Consider the following 20,348-nt stretch of genomic DNA (forward strand, 5'->3'; position numbering starts at 1 on the left):
AAACTACAAATAATAATAAATAATATGTCATTTACATGTGTAGTTACTATACTTATATTTTATTCTATCTTAATCCAAAAATATTTAAATAATCTAAAAACTTTTTAAATCTTACTCTCCTAAGCATACATAATAGGATCTAATTTAATGATTTCTTCAAAAAATTAATTGTAAGATTTTGAACTTCATAAAATTGAAGCATAATAAAAAAAAAAGTTGATCATGATGAACATGACTTGAAAAAATAATTAAATAAAATCTCAAAAAAGTCTTAAAATGTCTAATATTAGAATATTAAAATGTTTATACTCTATTTATAAAACATTGACTTTACTTACGTAGAAGGATTTTAATATTTTCTAGAATATTTTATATGTTTGAAAATTTTGATTGAAAATCTGTAAAAAAAAAAAAGTACAAAATATTTAAAATAATTTATACGATCAAAAATTATTGAAATTTTCTAGAAATGCATTAGATCTTACTCTCTATTGAATATACATACTAATATCACCAGCAATTCCTCGTTCGAAAATGCAATTTAATGCTTTTCTACTCAATAAAACTAAAGCTTAATAAATGATTGTTAGTCAAAGAAAACGCAATGTCTTAAAAACTGACTATAATTAGAGTCTAAGATCAAACTTTACTTACGTAAAAATAACTAAATATTATCTAGAATATTTCTTTCTGTTTGAGAATCGATCGTCGCAGCTGATTAGAAATCTGTAAACAAATGTTTAATATATTATTTTATAAAATTATTTAAATCTATAATCACACTTGCGCTTACTCTTTTTCAACTTATAGAATAATATATAATTTGAGAATATTTGAAACTATTTCCAGCGTATGTTGGTGAGAAAACCGTAAAATAAAACGTATATAGTTTTAATAAAAATAAATGGTATTTAAAAAATATATATAATTGTTAATTGTTAATATTTGTTTCTATATACGATATTGTCATTTCTATTTTTTTCTATATACGATATTGTCATTTCTATTTTCTTCTATATACGATATCAACATTTATATTTGTTTTCATTTGCGATATCATCGCTTAATATCCAAGCATTTAAGTTTAACTATATATATATATATATATATATACATATATTCGAAACGTTTCCCATATATTCGAGCTCGTATTGAAAGTACTCTCCACAGTTAATCGCACACTATTTTTGATTCTTGTCATTTGATTTCATAAAATAGAAATTCAAAACGCATTGTCAAGACTTTTTCGACCCATATTTTTGCGTAATTAATTCCAGCCCGAGCATCACATCGCATTCTGTTCGACAACAACAAATCGATTATTAATTCTCTGTCCAATAAACGAAGAGGCGACAATTAATTAACTAATCAGAACAAATCTATGGGCCATCGAAATTTTTGCTGCGATGGCTGTCAAACACATAATTTCCAAGGACGAAGGTTTCACTGTTTGCGCTGTGTGAACTATGACCTGTGCGGCGAGTGCTATGACCAGCATGTGGAGACGCTGGACCATCGCTTGGAGCATCCCATGCAGCTGCTGCTCGACCAGGAGCGGCACCAACAGCTGCCCGAACTGCTGCTCAATGGCGAGATGCTCGAACTGATGCACTTGCCCAACTGCTATACGTGCCCCTATTGCGGCATCTTTGGGCATACGGCCAAGGAGCTGATCGATCATGTGGTCACCATGCATCGCCAGGCCGACAGCCATGTGGTGTGCCCCATGTGCGCCGGACTGCCGGGCATTGAGCTGGTCGCCATACGCAATCTGGCACGCCATTTGCTGCTGAATCACATTGAGCACGCCAATCTGCTGGATCCGAATACGCCGCCGTTGCGTCATGCCTTGGCGCGCGTGTCGCGTCGAAGGCGGCGCCAACAGCCGCCAAGTCCGGGCAATCAGAATGGCAATGGCAGCAATAGTCGCAGCTCGGCGCGATCCAATAGCAGCCGCATGGACTCTGAGGCCGGCATAGATATACTCTATCAGCTGTCCGAGCTGCGTCGCCTGCGTCCGGAGCTACGCCTGAGCCAGACGCCGGCCAATTACCTGGAGGGGGATCCGCGCTCACGCCCGACCACTCTGGCAATTGCCAGTCCCGAGGCGCTGACCAATGGCCCAGCCCAAGGCCCTGGCAATGAAGCAGCTGGCAGCTCGGCGCTGCTGTTGGAGCACTCGGATGCGGATCGCTATCTGCTGCACCAGTGGACGGCAGAGAAGCACGCGGACCTGGAGACAGCGCTGCGGGACAACAGCCAGCGACAGCAGCACGCGCTCTTCACCGAGCACCTGCTGCTCTCCATGCTGTGCGAGGAGCAGCTGCAGCTGCCACAACCCAAACTACAACCCAAACCGGAACCGGAACCAGAACTAGAGTCAGTGAGATTACAGCACCTGCTATTTCCAGAGATCGGTGAAGAAGAAGCAGATGCACAATCTCTGGACCGAAAAAACGAGTATCTGATCTCTCTGCTGCCGTGCAAATATATACCGTCGCAGATCATGATGCTGATGTCGCTACCTTGGATCAGGCCCTGGTCAACCCAGAGCAAGCTGCGCTACATTGAACTGCAGGGCGTCACCATGGACGAGAGCGCACTGACTAGCTCGGAGCAGCAGGATATCGACTAACAGCTCACCTCACCTCACAATGGCAAAAAGGAAAAAAAAAACTAATAAAACCAAGCAGAATTATTGCCAATCCTTACATGTATTCCGTAGAACACAAACATTCTAATTTTAAACAATACGCAAATAAAAATTTTAATGTGAAAATTTAACGAGAGCAAGATATAACTTTTGCCTAAAATGGGATTATCGTATAGTGCAATACGGTCGAAGGATTCAAACAACAAAAGACGGAAGAAACTCTCAAATATATTATCTAATCTTTATAGAATCAGTTCTTGACTTATATTTCAGTAATTATTTTATAAATTGTAACCAGGAATAAACTTTTGAAATTTTATAATTTATTTAAAGCAGTGCGTGCTTAAACCAGTTGAGAATTACAAGCATCACAAAGTATTGATTAAAGCAGAAAATTTGTTTACCATCTGCAGGCATTTAGCCTTAGAAATGTACAGAAAACTTCAGTAAGAAAGAGGTTATTATTGTTGACAATATTTAAAACTGGTTTTAAACATTTAATTTTGTTTTGCACGCATAAATAAATATATCATACTTTCTAGAAATTGCTCCTGATGTATGCAGATAACAGAACTACTATATTCTTAAATTATAATTCAATAGATTTTCAATTCTAATAGTCGTTGCTTAAAGCAGTTGAGAATTATATGAAAATTAACTCATCCATGACAAACTACTGATTTAAGCAGCCAAAGTCTCATCGCTTGCAGGCTTTGCAATATATAAACAAGTCGGGAGTTCCCGACTAGGTGATACCCTGGACCCTCTTCCACCAACTGAACCCACTCACAACCGACCGAAAACATTTGTAAAAGTAAGCGAATTTGTTGCAACTATTTACAGCTCAGGTAAAGAATTTTTGAACTTGAAATTCGGTTTGTTCATGTTTTGCATTCCTAAATGAATATTTTACTTTGCTTTAATATTGCAGCTCAGCCAGCAAATATGTATTTTGCGCCTTAATTTCTTTTCGACTGACTTACAGAATAATTTCGTCCGGTTATGCAGTTTGCCGACTGGATTTACCTGGGCAGCTTAACCCAAGAAAGCACCAAATTCTGTTGCAGCTTCCAAAGCAATTACTTTGATATGCGAATTTAAAATGTAGAAATTTGTGATATTAATTAAAGCTGCACTTTCTTTGATATTTATATTAAATCTATCCTGGCCTATATCTTATTTTTGCTATATTTTGGGCTAGCAATTAGCTGGAGGGGGTTAAACCGGCTCATTTTCATGCTGAATCTGGCTCGCCTTTTCGTAGCAGCTTTGCTCTGCTTCTACCTATCTGCTGCTGCTGCGCTGGTGTTGGTAATTATTTTATGGACTGTTGCTGCCTTCTATTCTGCAGCATCCAGTTCCGTTACAGCACCGTTCCCTCCCTCCCCCCCCCCCTTCCCGCGCTCCAACAACCTGCAGCAGCCACTGTGCGTGGGCAACTTATGTTTACCAAGTGCGAAAGTGGAAACGTGCTGCAAACACGAACTTCTCCAGCTGCAACATTACCATAGCCTCTCCCAGTCACTCTCTCTCTCTCTCCCAATCACTCTCTCTCTCCCCCTCCTCGCTAGCCCAGCCTGTGCCCCGCCTCCCACAGTGCAGTGCTTTGCGTTTTATAATAGGATTTGAATACAATGGCATTGTAATGAAATGTGCAGCAAACGATGGCGACTGCTGAAGTTTAGTTCTGCGGTTCTGCCAGTTCTCGCCAGGCATGTGCTGCTCCTCGCCTCGCCTCGCTCCTCGCCTCTCCCTTTCCCCCCTTGCCCAGCTGCTGGTCTATTCCTTTTACCGACGCCTTTTGCCTCTCTTCTGCAGTCCTTGCCAAGTACAAGCCAAACAGCTGTTCCAACGTTTTTGTGTTCCCTCTTGCTAAATGGCGGCCAAATGTAACTGAGCATGGATGTGCATGTGTGTGTGTATGTGTGTGGGTGTGCGTGCCCCATTGTGTATGTGTGTCTGGCCGTGTAATTTGAGTTGGTAATTAAAAGTAAAGCAAAAGGCAGGTACTTCTAGAAGCTCTGCATAAAATGACCGGGCTCCACACGCACACACTCACGGGCTGGTGTGTGTGCATATAAGTGCACATGTGTGTGTGTGTGTGTGTATCTAACAATTTATAAGACTGTTTACCATTGTGTCTAATATCGTTGCGTTTTAAAGCTGCCAAGCAGCATTAAGAAACTAATAAAACGCAAGCAATTAATAGGGATTACGTCAGGGTATCCTTAAGCAGAGTGTTTGCAGTGAAGAGATGGAACTATGCTGGAGAACATAAAGTTCATGGTATAAACGCTGCAACATATGACAATTCGTAAAGGGAAAAAATATGAATGTCTCAGCACGATCATACATTTTTTTAAAATATCATGAAATACATGGCTTATCCCTAAGAAAATTGTTAGCAATGAATATATGGAACTATGCTGGATCGATTTATAAAATAAAGGTTTCAATACTAACACTTGCTTTTGATACGTTTTAAGAGTCCAAAATTCGTGGGTTATAATTTAAGGAAAACATTGAATTCATGGCATAAGCCTTGAAAAATACGGAACTTCGTAAAATGAAGAAATTATAAATGCCTCAGCGTAATCATATTCTTTTTTAGTGTTTCTTTTAATATCCTGAAATGCTTGGCATAAACGCTGTAATCGGATTTCGTCAGTGTGTCCTTAAGAAGATTGTTAATAATGAAGTGATGGAACTATGCTATTTCGATTTCTTGATCATGCTTAATATGAAATTTGCCAAATTTTATAAAAAGAAGTTTTAAAGAATTACATTTATATTTTTAAATTTGTTTTATTAGTCCTAAGAGTCAAAAAATTCATGGGTTATTAAATTCATTAAATTCACGGCAAAAACATTGCAAAAGATGCCAATACGTAAATTAAAAAATATGAATATTTCAACAAATTCATGTTTCATTAAGCGTTTTTTTAACTATAAAAATATTGTGAACTACTTGGCATAAACGTTGCAATAGCTGCTCTTGCATTATTTGAACTTTTGAGGTAACTTTTTTTTTTGAGAACTTTTTTAAAATATGTAAATTTTGATGACATTGATTCATTGAATGCGCTGCCAACTGCGCACAGCTTGCAGGCAGCCGCGATATGTGTCAGCGATAATTACAAGCATCTTGTCAGACACTTCGCCCGCCCCCCTCTCTGCCCCCCACTGAGGCAGCCCTTTTCCGCTTACAATATCAATTATCGGGCGTCAAGTGTCGCTCAAGTGTCACGTCAACACCACAAAACACCAAAATGGAGCACGCAGCTCACATGACAATCAACGCGTTCTGTCCGTGCGAGCCAACTGGTTCTTTTGAGCTGACGAAACTGGAGATGAGAGTAAGTGAGAGAAAGTGTGGCAGCATTTTAGAAGCGCAGCAAGGAGCTTACCTCCTCTCACTCGCACTCACCCCCGCCTGGCCACACTCACACACACACATATTGGCCGAGTGAGCGCCCTGACTTTGATTGATTGCCAAAGCAATTGAGCGCAACTTTATTCTAAAAATCGGAGCAAAAAATAAAAATAAAATCAAATTAACATAAATAAAAAAGGGAAATTTTCTATTGACAGCTTCGAAAATGGAAAATGGTAGCGCAATTAGCTGTGATGTACCCTGGAGACCCGCGGGGCAATAGGTTAATGAGCCACGCCCCATCAATTTTTAGCGGTAAGATTTTTTTCCAGCTAGACGCTGCCATTAATTAGCCAAAGCAACAAAAGAAGGCGATGCCCGGCCAGTAAATGAAAATAAAATTCCAATTACGTTTTATTGATAAATGAATCGGCAGGCGTGACAGAAGTTGAATGATGTGAGACCCAGAACCCGATTCTCATCTAAAATATAAGTTTTTATGTGATATTTATGGCCAGGCTTGCTATGCCAAGGATATTAGAAGGATATTTCGTTGAAATAGAAAATATGATATACATTTTAAGGTGGACTAAGCCATAAAGCATTTTGAAATTCGGTCCCAGCCATAAGATATATCCAACTATATTTGATGTATGCAAATTTCCAGTAGAGATATAATATAATCGGCAAACTCTTTATAAAAATATCTACGGCATAAATCGGTATAAATGAGCAAATAAATATTTTGAAAATATATGACAAAAATATATGAACCAAGCAAAATCTGCCGAACTATCGACCCTTTTTTTAGTCCTACTTGAAAAAGTATGTAGGCAAATATTTATAAAAATTAATTTAATCAATATTTTCAGTCTAAAATTGGAAAAGAAGTTAATTGATCGAGAGTCCTTTTTGAATACACACAAATGTTGAGCAAAGGAATCCAACCAAAACAAAATGATTGCTTTACAAATTATTTAAAATTACAATAGAGTATTTAAAACTTCGAGGCCCATCGATTAAGTAGCTGTATTAATTAAAACAAGCCAGTTTTCCATTGCTAACTGCAGCAAATGTAATCTTTGGCTAAATCTTAACTGTGTTTGGTAAAATGTGTCAACCCGGCAGTTGGCCACAGTTTACCAAAAGTTGGAAGTGACGTTGAGTCGAACAAACTGTTGTCAGATAATTGTTAACCATCGGGTCGCACCGCAAATCAAGTGCAGCAATTGCAGCTGGCCTGCAATTCATTTGTGGCATGGCTACAGGGTGTCTAGGGGGTACCCTCCCCCCCCCCCCCCCTCCCACTGCACAGCCCACATCCAAAAACCAAAGACTAACCGCATGCAAAGTTGCCAACGTAACCAAAACAGTTGAAACCACGAAGCTACCCTGAATCCCGTCAGTGTAAAGTTTCGCAACAGGAGGGCGAAACAGCTGCATGTTATCCGAATTGTGGACTAAGAGAGGGGGTTGATGGGTGGGGTTGGGGGGGGTGTTCGAACTGCTTTCAGTTCCATTAGGCATTCGTCGTGGCTTATCAAACTCCAGAGACGGCCATTCATCAGCATTAGAGAGAGAGCGCGCTTTGAACTTCTCAACTATCTTTCGCATTTGGGACATATTTAATGTACAGATTTACAGAATTCCCAAACTCAAAACAATATCTATCATTAGTGTCAAACATAATGGCGAGGCGAGGAGAGGCACGGCGCGGCGCAGCCGAAAATCCTTTTAATGTCAGTTTAGCTGGAAAGCTGCTAACCTAAGTCAATCGGGTTCAGAATGTCAGCCATAATGAGCATAAAACAGACCCTGTCGCTGCATAACTGGATCTGCCAGGCCAACAGGACAACATTAATATTAATTTATTTGTATAAATTATTTATGAAATTTTGTCACTTTTGGTAATTATGCTGCGCGTCGACCTATGAGCCTTTAATTAAAACCTTCTCGTTGACAACTGAAACGAATTTCTCATAAAGTGCGCTGGCTCATAAAAAAAAACGAGATACAATTTCTCGCCGGGGTCACGGGTCGGGGGTTTGGGGGCTCGGGGCTGGGTCTGCTACAAAGTACAAAACGTTTCTAGAAATTATTATCAGTGCATGAAGACAAAAAATTAAGAAAGCAAAAGTTTTGGCGACAATCTCGACGCACTTTTATGGCCCCGACTTTGGGAGTGTAAACGAAGATAACACGGCCTTATCCCATGCAGCAGCTAGAGATGAACCTCGGATGCACATGAAACACAGATAGTTGCAAAGTTGTTTTTTTTTTGCGAACTGAACTATACTGAAAAAAATCTCCACGCCCTACTCTACAATCCGTTGTAGCTGTAGAGTTGCAAGCGTCGTGCTAGTGTTTATTTCCAACACTAAGTATTTGTTATTTGAAACATAAATAGTGTACACTCCAAATTAAAAAGTTGAATTTTCCAAATGTCGCCAAAGATCCGAAATACCTCAGTAAACAAACGAATACAATTAGAAGAATATGTTAAAAATCTGCTCGCAGAAAATCCAGCAAAATCTACTTTAAGCAGCTTTGCAGGGAACAGTGCTGTAAAAGCGACAAGCACTCACTGGCAATAGTTTGGAAAAGTGTTGGAAAATAGTTTGACGTGAAGTAAAAGAAGAATATACGAGTTTCGCACATACTCAAGATCTTTAAAATCTTTCCAACCAAATAAAAATGCGAGCGAACTATCGATTGTTCGTTTGCCATCTCTAGTGTCAATGTGTTATGTGTGCATATGTATGTGTGTGTGTGTGTGTGTGTGTGTGCGTGTGTGTGTTCATCTGCTTAAAGTATGATTGCAAGTGTGAAAATATATATGCTAAACGTGCCCGCCCCGTTGCGCTCCATGCGTTTTTTGTTTTATGACGCGGCGACGTGCTCGGAAAATTAAAAGCACTTGACTCGCCAAAGTGCTGAACTTGGCGGTCTGCACACCACCCCCCCCCCCTCCCCCCTCCTCCCTGCCCCTTCTCTCTCTCTGGCAGCCAGCATACAGCCTGCCACATACGATCCTGCCACACACATGCCAAATCGTAAAACGTTTCGTCTCTTTTTTACCAGCGTGCAATTTCTTGGGGAACAAAAAAAATTATACTGATTTTGGTAGACATGTGCTGTGTTGTATTCTAGGCCGGAGCTCAAGTAGAAAATGTATGCTCTATTAATTTTTAGCTTCAGATTTTCCGAAAACAGGTTGCATAATTGTAATGAAAAAGTGCATATACATGTCTTTTTGTGGATGGAGGGAAGAAATATATATTGAAAAATGGCATACGTATTTATATCCTCTTTTTTTCAAGTTGTCCATTTTAAGCTTATATAGAACAGATTTCTATCCTTTTTGATGCATTTCCTTTTATATAAGATTCTTAAGATTCGATTAATATTTATTTGTTGTGCCCCTTTTTGTCATGTCAAAAATATCTATAAAATTTTAATATTTGTAATGTTTTATGTTGGGTATATAGAATATATTTAATCCTTCTAGTAGGGTATTTTGCATCCGCTTATTCTTTACCTTTATCTAGAATATTTTCAATCTTTTATTCCTAGGCAGTACCTTTATCTTTATTTATTTACTTTTTTATGTAGGGTATTTCGCCTTCCCTTATCCTCTACCCTTATCTAGAATACTTTTTATCTTATATGTAGGGTATTTTGCATTCGTTTATGCTGTACCTTTAAGTTCTTGTGCACGCCTGCAAATGATATTTTCTCGCCTCTATTCTTTTCTCATTTGTTCGAACCATTTAAGAAATTGTCGCCGGGCCGATGTCTAACTTGATGTGCCACTCTACAGCGAGGCTCTAAATTTTATAGAGTAAATAAAGTATGATTGGGTGTTGTGTGTGTATGAGTATCTGTGTGTGTGTGTGTGTGTTGTAAGTTTCGCCTTTGTGGTTTATAAAAATTTAACACTCTATTTGCTTGCTGTGCGCTTTGAGTTAATTTCATTTGATTTATGTGATATTCGCTAGCTGCAACTGGAACTGGAACTGGAACTGGAGCTGGAGCTGCTGTCGGAGCTGGAGTTAAGCCCGTTGTTAAACGTGAGTAAACGTATATCTGCTGTTGTTGCTGCGGTCAATAAATTACCCGCTGTGCAGAGGCTTTGCGCATTGTTCCTTTACATATTGGAAGTGCACTTTATGCTTTTTGCATACACAATTCGCAATTAATTTAAAACAATTATGTTGACGCCATGCAAAAAGAAGTATTCAAATAAAAACAACAACACTAACAAACAAACAAAAAACCCCTCTGCGGTGAAATGACATGTCGCCTGTCAACCGCACATTTTCAGTTCGAGTGTTATGCAATTATGGTAGAGCATTTTCACGGCTGGATTAAAAAATGGCAGCCAGCTGAGTTAATCATTGCTTCTTGACTTTAAATGGTATATAAAAACTGTGTGCGTGTGTGTTTGTGTGTGTATTATGAAGAGGGCGCTAGTCGGCAAGTGTGCGCCGACTAGTAGATACCCTCTAGCTGATTTAATGTACTTGCATGTATGCAATGTACTCACATGCTTCAATAATTATTGATCCGATCATTATTATATTATTCCAGGGCTTAGAGAAGGCATCAAAATAGTTGCATGGGCCAAAAATCGGTCGAAACAATATCTGTAAAAATATTAAAATATATAAATTGAAATATAATATGCAAATACTTAATTTTAAGCTTCTATTTGAATTTTCATGTATGCAGATATTGAAAAATATAGTAAAATTAAAAGACTTGGCTAATAAGTGTCTCAATGTTACTAATTACTGATATAAGCAAAATATTATCTACATTTTTGGCTATAAGTTATATTTTGCACAGTATAAAATAGTCTCAAAAATGTTAAAAAAATAAATAAATAACAAATAAATACAAAATTAATAAAAAAAAAATCAAACTTATTTTAAAATTGTATTTGCTGATTTTAAAAAATGTTTAACTTTAAGAGCAAATTGTTTAGAGGTAGAAATATATGCAAAACAGTGGGAAAATAAGTTATTTCAAAATTAAATGAAGTTCTGATGAAAAATCAATCTTAAGAGCAAGCCATGACCAATGCGGGTATATACTCAACTCATTTTTAGCTAAGTTATACGGGTAGAGAAATATGACATGGTCCAATCTATATTTGACAGGTTATGGCATTTGTTATGCATATGGAAACGTAGCTAAAGCTTTGCATAATCGCCCAGCTTGGGGCAGGCTAATTGCAACCGTCTGTTGCTCCGGGCCTGACTGCACCAGGTGCAGCCGGCGCAGCAGGTATGCCAGGTACACGAAGCTAATGGATTTTTCCACGCCTAATTACCATTACTTAGCGAGACACAACAAGCCCAGTGGCAGTAACAAAAAATTACATTAAAAATTTGACATTCCTTTTTTTTTATTTTTTGGTGTGCTTTTCGTTTTGTCACATGCTTATTTTAATTTTATAATTTTTTCTGGCCGAGGAGTGTGCGAAAATGCAAATGGAATTTCATAGTCACCATTAACACCTTTTTGCACAGTCGCCTGTTGGCTCTTACATTCTCGTTTCCATTCATTTCTTGTGGTCCTCGGACCAAGCTCCTCTACTCTGCGCATATTTTATGTGACGTCATGGCCAAAAAAAAAGGAAACAAAAGGAAAAAAATATCTTAAAAAAATGAATTTAATTAAATGCCACACAAATGCGGCACGAAACGTTTTCAGCGTGTGATATTTTACAGCGCGTTCCGCTTGTCGTTCTTGCAACCCGTCCACCCCCCCCCCCCCCTTCCACAGCCTTCACAACATGTGTCCAGTGTGCTAAAATGCTCGTTCATAACGCCCAGCATGAGAAGAACGGGCGTGGCACATACGCTCTATTAGCAGGATTATACATTTTATAGAGATTTAAGATTGAAGTGCATGCGAAAAAGTATTGAATGGAAAATAAAGAGGGAAAGGAAAAGATGGAAAAAATGGAATGAAAAAAAAAACAGAATAATTTGAAAAAATTGGGCGTGAAAAGCTTGATGACAGAGTAAAAAGGACTTTAATAAATAAAGTAAAAAACATTTTGTAGCATGAAAGTTGCAGTTGATAAAAAGTGCACACATCCATTTAGGGAAGATATTAAAAGAATACGGAAAAGGTTTGAAGGACACAAACTCTAATGGGAGATATTTAAAGAGGGTAAATAAAAAATATGATTGTGGATTTTAGATAATGGAAACTTTAGTAAGGTTTGCTTTTGCTCATTTCAATTATTTTCTCTCTGTCTTAAGACAATAAGTAAATTAAGTCAGTTGTATTTAAAACAATTAAGAAGGTCTAGTCGGGAATTCCCCTGTGCCCTCTACCAACACATAACATAAAAATAAATTAAAAAAGCAAAAAAAGAAGTATCCCCAATTGCAGTCGAGCCCGCAACATGTCAAGTTTGGTGTGTCTGGCTCTTAAAATGTAAGAGATTTGTTTAAAAAAAACAGCATTTCGATATCGATTTGTATCGATTGATTCGATACGGGATAAGTTATCGGTTATCGGAAAGAAATTTGTACTACGCGGACTCTTATAGGATCTGAGATCCTTGCGTTCATACATACGGACAGACGGAAATAGACACAAACATGAGTAGATCGACTTGACTATTGATGCTGATCAAGAATATATACTTTAAGGGGTCGAGGACGCTTTCTTCTGCCTGTTGCATACATTTGCATAAAAACAATATTATCTTTTTACACATTTTTAATGGGTTCGGGCTTTAATTAACAGAAATAGAAAGTTTCCAGTAAAAGCTACTAATATATTCGACAAATTTTGTTTGTTAGTTTGCTGTTAAGCTCATTTGATTTATCTATACGGGAGATGGAGACTTTAGTAAGGTAGTAGGTAACGTGTAACAATGTTTGATTAGTTAATCTGGAATTAATTGACTTGGAATAAATATTTAAGCAGGATTAGTTAATTGTGAATTAATAGACTTTGAAAATATATTTTGGCAGAGAGATTAGTTGATTGAGAGTTTAGTTGATTGAGAATTAATAGACTTTTCGAATAACAAATCAAAATAATCAAGATCTCATACTTGAGTTCAATTAGTTCGACTATGTAAGAACAAATTGTTAAAATTCTGCACAGCAAGTTGTCAAAGTGAAATATAGGTGGAATTGTAGGAGTGGTAAAAAACAAAGTATAAAGTCGAGCAAAGTATTGTATGCAAATAAAATATATGTTGATAAAATAGGTAAGAAGAAAAAAGATTGAGCATTGGAAAAAGCCAAAGGTTAAGGGAAACAGATTAGCACAATCTATGGGGCAGAGAACCAATCTAAATGGCAATTCAAATGAAAAGTAATGCCTCTCAAACGTGAACCCATTTCATGGTTAACACTTCCAAAATGTCAAATCAAAGGCTATGCATATATTCAGCTCAGACTGTCCGTGAAACTTATTGTCGTTTCTAGTTACTAAACTCACTTCCTGTGCAGAATTATTTGGAAAATTTTGTTGAATGTAACAGCCACCTTGGGGCCAAGTCAACAGCAGCAACAACAACTGCATCCGCATCCGCAAGTGCAACTGCAACTACAATGGAAGCTCAATCTGTAGAGCTTTAGACGTTTGTTTCCTGGCCTTCGAGCCATTCCGTTTGCTGCTTACTTTGTATTTAGGCATTGCAATACAATTTTTGGCACACAGAATGCAACGGAAATTGTTCGGTAGGTGAACAAAAAACCGAAAATTCAAACCAGAAACCAGAAACGAGAAACGAACGAATGAATTTGTCATTTTCAATGTTTTTTTCCTGATTTTTCTTTGCTTCTTCCTTTTTTTTTGTTTACGCCGCCTGCCTGACAAAATTGCAGCCTGAAAGTTTGTCTAACCAAAACGCACAATAAGCCCCCGCCCCCGCCCCCGACCATGCCCCCGCAACCATGTTTGCATACGTGCCCAATGTGCAATTGCCTGGACGCTTCCCAATCATTGGCCGTCTTTGCCGCATCCTAGTTTGGCATTTGGGTTTGTTCAGTGTGCAACATGTAACTGACACAATCGAAATGGAAAACGACATGCAACACGACACAGTTACAATTGCAGCAGCAGCTGCTGCTGCTGCTGCTGTTGCAACAACAAACAGCTTGAGCTGGCAACACAACAATTTCTTACCTTGCAACCGCACGGAAATTGAAGTGTGAAATCTGCGGCAACTCTCTCTCTGACTGCAGGATTAGTCGAAGCCCCCCCCCCCCTCGAATGCCCCCATGCCAAGCTCAACGCAGCAATTGTTGTTGCGGCCCGCGTGATTTTTGAGTGTTTGATCGCCAGACAGGCGTCAGATTATGCCAGCCCAAAAACCCTAAAGTGCACAAAAAAAAACGTGCAACCTAAAAAAAAGAATAAAGAAACATTTGCGCACCAAGTGGGAACCAGGCGAAGACGCCTTCAAATGTCTCGTATGCAGCCGGCGGCAAATCCTGCGGGTCTACCAGTTGTTTACTTAGGCAAATGCAACTGGAGCGTTCCACAGAATATAAAAAAGACGACTGCCAAATGCCCTGCACACTAAAGTTCTTCACAAGCTCGAAAACTTCAGGAAAAAGTGGCAGATCACAGCATAGTATTTCATAGATCTTTAAGAATCATTTAAAGAGATTCGTTGCAATACAAAGGCTTTTATGCAATTGTAATCCACCCAATTTTCACCCTTCTAGGTGAAATTAAAAAAAAGGCTTATTAATAAAGCCTAAAAAACATATTAAGCTACAAGTTCTTGCATAATTTTAATATTTTCCTCCCTTGGGGATTATCACAAAAAAATATGGCCGAAACCATATTCAAATTAAAATATAATTTGTTACAAAACCAAGTGGTTTCATACAACAGTATTCCACTTAAATTTCACCTTTCTAAGCGAAATATAATCAAATGGAATTAAAGATTAAAAGTAAAGGCTATAGTAATATATTATACTAAGAGCTGTAGGACAATTTTAACTTTTTGTTTTCCACCCATTTTTCACTCCATGAATGGATTGTGTCAATTTGTGTAAATACGTTTTGACTCATTTTAAATGTAAGGCTTTAGGAAAAGTTTAAAGATCTTTCAGAACAATCAAAAAACGATCATTAGCACAACAAAGCTAATTCATACAACAATATTCCACCCAAATGTCACCTTTGTGTGTGAAATTAATCAAACACGAAGATTCGTTTTTCAAGTATACTTTTTGTGTGTTCTACTAGTTCAGCATATTCGAATGACACAGTTGAGTGCAGTGTATGGACTTAATACCTTATACCACAGACTACCGACAACTGCTCATGTGTATCCCAAGCAACAACCGTGTGCTTGTACTCAGTGTTGTTCTTTATTTTTTTCTTCATTTTGTTGTTGTTGTGTTTGCTGTGTTGCTCTTCCGGTTACGGTACATTGCACATACGCCGTGTGGTGCAGCGTCTGCGCTTAGCTGAGCCACATTTTGCCTACGAAATTGCCAAGAATTTGTTGTGTCAATTGTGTGACTCTGACTGTCTATATGTCTATGCGTCTGCCTGTCTGCCTAGCTGGCAAATGTTTGCTTTACGCATTAAATTCAGTTAGACAAATTGGCAAAGAACTTAAAGCGAGCTGTGCGCCGAAAATAAAAAGGCAAACAAACAAACAAAACAAAATAAAATAGAATTAAATAAAAGCAAGCAAAACAAACATAAGGAAGCCAACTCATCAAGTTTAGCAAAGTCTGCCAGTTGCACGTTACACGGGGCGTATGCGTTATTTGGCGGAAGCTGCAGTAAAAATCCAGCTGCAGATGTTTCGAAGCACGAAATTAATTACAAAAATACACACACACACACACATACACATACACATACAGGAAAGAACAACAACAAGCGCAGCGCCAAAATAATAATAATAATAAGTAAGAAAAATAAACTTTACACACACACACAACCAGCGAGAGAAACCATAAAGAAGCATATGCTAAGGCAAGGCATTAAAACAAACCCAAGAAGGCAGCACAACTTTGGCTATATTATCTGCATGCTTGTGTGTTTGTCTGTGTGTTTGTTTATATATATCTATTTTTTTTTGTATTACTCTAAGCGAAATTTCTGAGCATTGTTAAGGTCTGCACCGAAATTGGAAGGTGCTGCCTTGGTCATATCTATTACTGTGCAAATAGCAAAATGCATCATTCCAAAAGGCAAACTGACATATTGTACCCTTCATTCGAGTTTACTTCAATTTATATTTCCAAGGAACAGCCCAACCTCAGCCTTTGGCTTAGAAACAAATTTATGATTGAGCAATAATATTAAAAATAATATAAAATACTAAAACTTAAATAAATATAAGCTATTAATACTTATTTATAGCTTAAGGCTGCCGAATCTTAATTTTTAGCTTAACAACTAATTTATAGCTTTGCAATAATAAAAAAAATATATTTATATATGTATTTATTTTTAACTAGAAACAGCCGTGCCTAAGCTTTTGCCTTAAAACAAACTTTTGGCTTTGCAGAAATATTAAAAAAAAAATTAAAAAAAATATTAAAAGCATTATATATTTTATTACTATTTATTTCCCGAATGTTAATATATATTTTTTATTAATTATTTAAAAAAAAATACTTCAATTTAAACAAGACAATTCAGCTTTTATTATTAAAATATATATAATATATATTATATAGTAAAAACTGAATTATTTTATATAAAATGAAGTTGGGTATGTAAAATTTAATTTAGCTATTACTTTATAATATATCATATATCTTATATAAGTTTATTTAATTTATAAACCGAATTGTTTTAATCAAATTGGTAAATTTCGTTTAGCCTATTACTTAACGTGTTTTCAATATACATAATAAACCTTTCTATAATATTTGAATATTTTTATTAAAATTGGTAATCAATTACGGGTGTTTAAAATAAATAAATGCGCTTAAACTCGTTTTTGTTTTAGTCTCTCCTTTTTGCGTATTTTTACTATTATTATGAATTTCTCCAGTAGTTAAGTTACGCAGCTTGAAAGTCCAGACAGAATATTTAACAATATTTATTAGATCTAAGAACAAAATATTTGGGATTTAAAAGCATATAATATTAATAATAAAATATTCTTTTCTACGCAAATGTGGTATTATTGCTTCATTTCATTTTAGCTACAGCTTTATTTAAAGAGCAGTCGCCTCCAATTAAAAGCACATGTGTACTCATTAAATCCTAAATTGTGCCTTGTTTTCCCTCTGGAAATATTTGAAGCCCTTACAAGAGCATTAACAATTCAACAATGTCTATCAATATATCATCTTGTTAAATTTTCTTTGCATTCGGCTTTTGTTGCCTCCCGTTTACATTTTATTGGAAGCGTCTTTAGGACTTTGACTTGGACTTGGGCTGAGGCTTGGGTGTTCGGTTACTGCTGCTGTGTGTGCGTGTGTGTGTGTGTGTGTGTGTGTGTGTGAGTGAGTGTGCACAAATTTGAAAGGCAGCAATTAGTGTTAAATAAAGAAGTCATAAAGTGTAAATAATATTTTTGCAAAAGCACAAATGAAAAGCAAGCAATAAGAGTATGTAATAAGTGAGGCACGTATGTGCATATGTGTATGTATGTCTGCTGGCCATTATTTATGGCCAACATTGTTTGGCATTTAAAGTGAAAAGCTGGCCGACAGCTGGCAATCATTTTAAAGCATTTGCCAAGCAATTAATTGTTGCATAAATATTGTAAACAAATTGCATCAACAACAACAAAAGCAACAAGAAAATTTATACGATTACAAGTTGATTTTAGCTGCAATGTCAAGTCTCAATTTTCAATTTGATTTATGTCTCGCATGTTTGGCTCAATTTGTCAATTAATCAGTTTAAAGTCAAGCGAAATTACTTTGAAGAAATATTTACAAAGAATAAATTATTTACAAAGCATTTCGAATGCAAAAACATTTTTTGACAAACACTATCGAAAACAAATTATCGTATTTACTTAACTTAATCATTAATTTATTATTACTAAGTACGAAGACGATCGAGCGAATCGCACAAGAAATTGTCGAGCTCCGTTTTCGCCAAGCAGGGATGGATATTGCGAAAAGTCTGAAATAAGTGTGAATTTAAACAAATTGAATTTAAAAACGCGTTTGGTAAGGAAACAACTTTCATACATATGTTTTCCGCGTTTTTTCCACGCTTGCGGGTGGAATTAACTGCAATAGGCATTTCATCTGTGCTTTGATCAACAATTTGCCAACCAGGACAACAAGTTTTAGTATACAGATTAAAATATGATATGCACCAAAACCTAATTTTCCATAAGCTTTGCCAGTACAAATCATAACATGCAATCAAGTTGCATGTGTCGACATAATGCGAAGAGATGGATTTGCCAAATGGAATTCACTTGTGCCCAAATAGGGCATCATTTGATAAACAAATTGTGACAAATTTTTTTATGGGACAAACAATGCGTTCTATAATAAATATGCTTGGCGCATGCGAGAAATAAAATGAATTTACGACACTCGAACAAATAAAATATGAGACTGTGAGTGAAATTTTAACTTGTGTAACTGGCAGGAGACCGGCTGGAGATCGCATGCATAGCCAACATTGGTGCTAGGCACTAGAGAAGCATTCGTTCGAGTGTCCCCAGACAGCAACAGGAGCAGGAAGGGGGAGCGGGAGCGGTAACGGGAGAAGGTGGAGGAGCAGCTGAAGCAGAGGCATGTTGAGGACAATTTCTAGTGGGAATCACGTAACGAAGTGCATTGTTAAAATATAATAAAATCGCAATTTTGCGTTCATGTTGCAATGTGGCGTCATATCCTTTTTCCTTTAATTTTTCACGAGTTCGCCGTTTCGTAGTTCCGAAAACCGAAATCGAGGAACACAGTGGAAGAGTGGGCAGAGGAGTGGGAGGGAGGGAGAGAGGGTGGCTAGAGGGTGCAACTGCTAGCCCGTGCACTTCCACGCCCCTTCGTGCTCCCTCGTGCAGTTCATAATGGGTCTCCGTCTCCATCTCAGTCTTCAATTCAGGCTTGAGCATTACGAGTACTGGGCGGGGGTTTGTTTGTGTTTCAGTGTGTGTGTGTGTGTGTGTGTGTGTGTAGGGGGGTAGGTGGGTCACTAACGGCGCTCTCTATGCACACTCCATAGATTTTAATGCAATTTTCTACGGGTTTTTATATGTTTTTATTTCGCTGTTGTCATTGTCGCAGCTGCCAAAGCCTTTGTTCTTGCCGAGATCCGATGCCGTGGCGACCGCTGGCCGCTTCGCTGAGTTTGTTGGGAGGGGGGTCGGGTTTGCTCTGGGGTAGTCCGGGGGGGTTAGTTTGGAAGGGGCTTGGCTCGGTTTGCTTAGTTGTTTGGACGATGTATCCGCTTGCAAGTTTCTCAAGCGCCCCCCATCTATATACATTTCTGCACTCAATTGTCCTTCAGTGCATTTTGCGGTTTGCTTCGGCTTTTTAGTTTGCGTTGTTTGTGTTTTCAACTCCCTCTCTCTCTCTCTCTCTCTTTCGCACTCTTTTCTCTCTCTGTTGGCCATGTTGTAAAATATAATGCCTTTGTTTGTTCGCGCTATAAAAAATGATTACTTTAATTTCCGTGCACATAAAAAGCACGTCTAACATGAGAAATGGCTGTCATTGTGGCACTTTCTTTCACTTATTTCCTGTTCCAGTTTTTTCTTCATTTTATTAGTCGGCCATTACCCATAGATCAGTCCAATAAATGCATTTGGATATGTTTACTTTATAGAGTTAAGTGCGATATGCAGGCAGAGCTGTCTTTGTTTCAGGTTGCCAAGGCGAACTTTAAATCCTGTTCATAGATTAGTTAACTTTCAATTGACCTTGAATAGGCTTGTTGTTACTTAACCTAACTATTAATGGTACTCTACACATATAAAATATATATCAGCTCACTCTCCAGCACCTGCTTTCCAATATATCAGGAGTTATAGCACTGAACCGCATTGTTAAATACTTGTAAAACAATTCATTCCCATTTTATCCACCTAGCTTATCTAAAACTTCCTTAGTTATGAGTCTAAGCTATAGTTGGGATCGGAGTGGCATTCCCGCAGGAATCCCGCGCGCCTCGCAAAGAGTTACGAAATGGGCGGAACCGGAAATAACATTTGTATTATATTCATTTATTTAGATGAATAGATTGAATGACTTATACGGAAATGTAACGCATTGAAAGAAAATAAATATATATCAGGAATCGTTAGAGTCTGATTAAATTTAAGGACCTTCGGGACGGGCGATACGGCTCAACTTTCCTTTCTCGTACTTATTTCATTTAACTACTT

The 20,348-nt window shown here is 37.6% G+C and overlaps 1 protein-coding gene and 1 long non-coding RNA gene across 2 annotated transcripts; both read left to right on the forward strand.

Annotated features, from left to right (window-relative positions):
* The first annotated feature begins 1,185 nt into the window (after positions 1 to 1,185).
* On the forward strand, positions 1,186 to 2,784 carry LOC135439354 (E3 ubiquitin-protein ligase KCMF1-like). The gene has a single exon (XM_064698074.1). It carries the CDS (start codon positions 1,382 to 1,384, stop codon positions 2,633 to 2,635), a length of 1,254 nt encoding a protein of 417 aa, XP_064554144.1. The 5' UTR covers positions 1,186 to 1,381; the 3' UTR covers positions 2,636 to 2,784.
* Positions 2,785 to 3,200: 416 nt separating this feature from the next.
* On the forward strand, positions 3,201 to 3,815 carry LOC135439426 (uncharacterized). The gene is made up of 2 exons (XR_010438055.1): positions 3,201 to 3,501; positions 3,585 to 3,815. It is a non-coding gene; the product is annotated as an uncharacterized LOC135439426 (long non-coding RNA).
* Positions 3,816 to 20,348: the final 16,533 nt, after the last annotated feature.

The sequence above is a fragment of the Drosophila montana genome, unplaced genomic scaffold, assembly GCF_035044405.1.
Source record: "Drosophila montana isolate Dmon_TW-CO22-7 unplaced genomic scaffold, ASM3504440v1 contig_402_1, whole genome shotgun sequence".
Taxonomy (NCBI): domain Eukaryota; kingdom Metazoa; phylum Arthropoda; class Insecta; order Diptera; family Drosophilidae; genus Drosophila; species Drosophila montana.

Coding starts and splice junctions, on each gene's coding strand:
- LOC135439354 (XM_064698074.1), top strand. CDS start 1,382: ATGGGCCATCGAAATTTTTGCTGCGATGGCTGTCAAACACATAATTTC.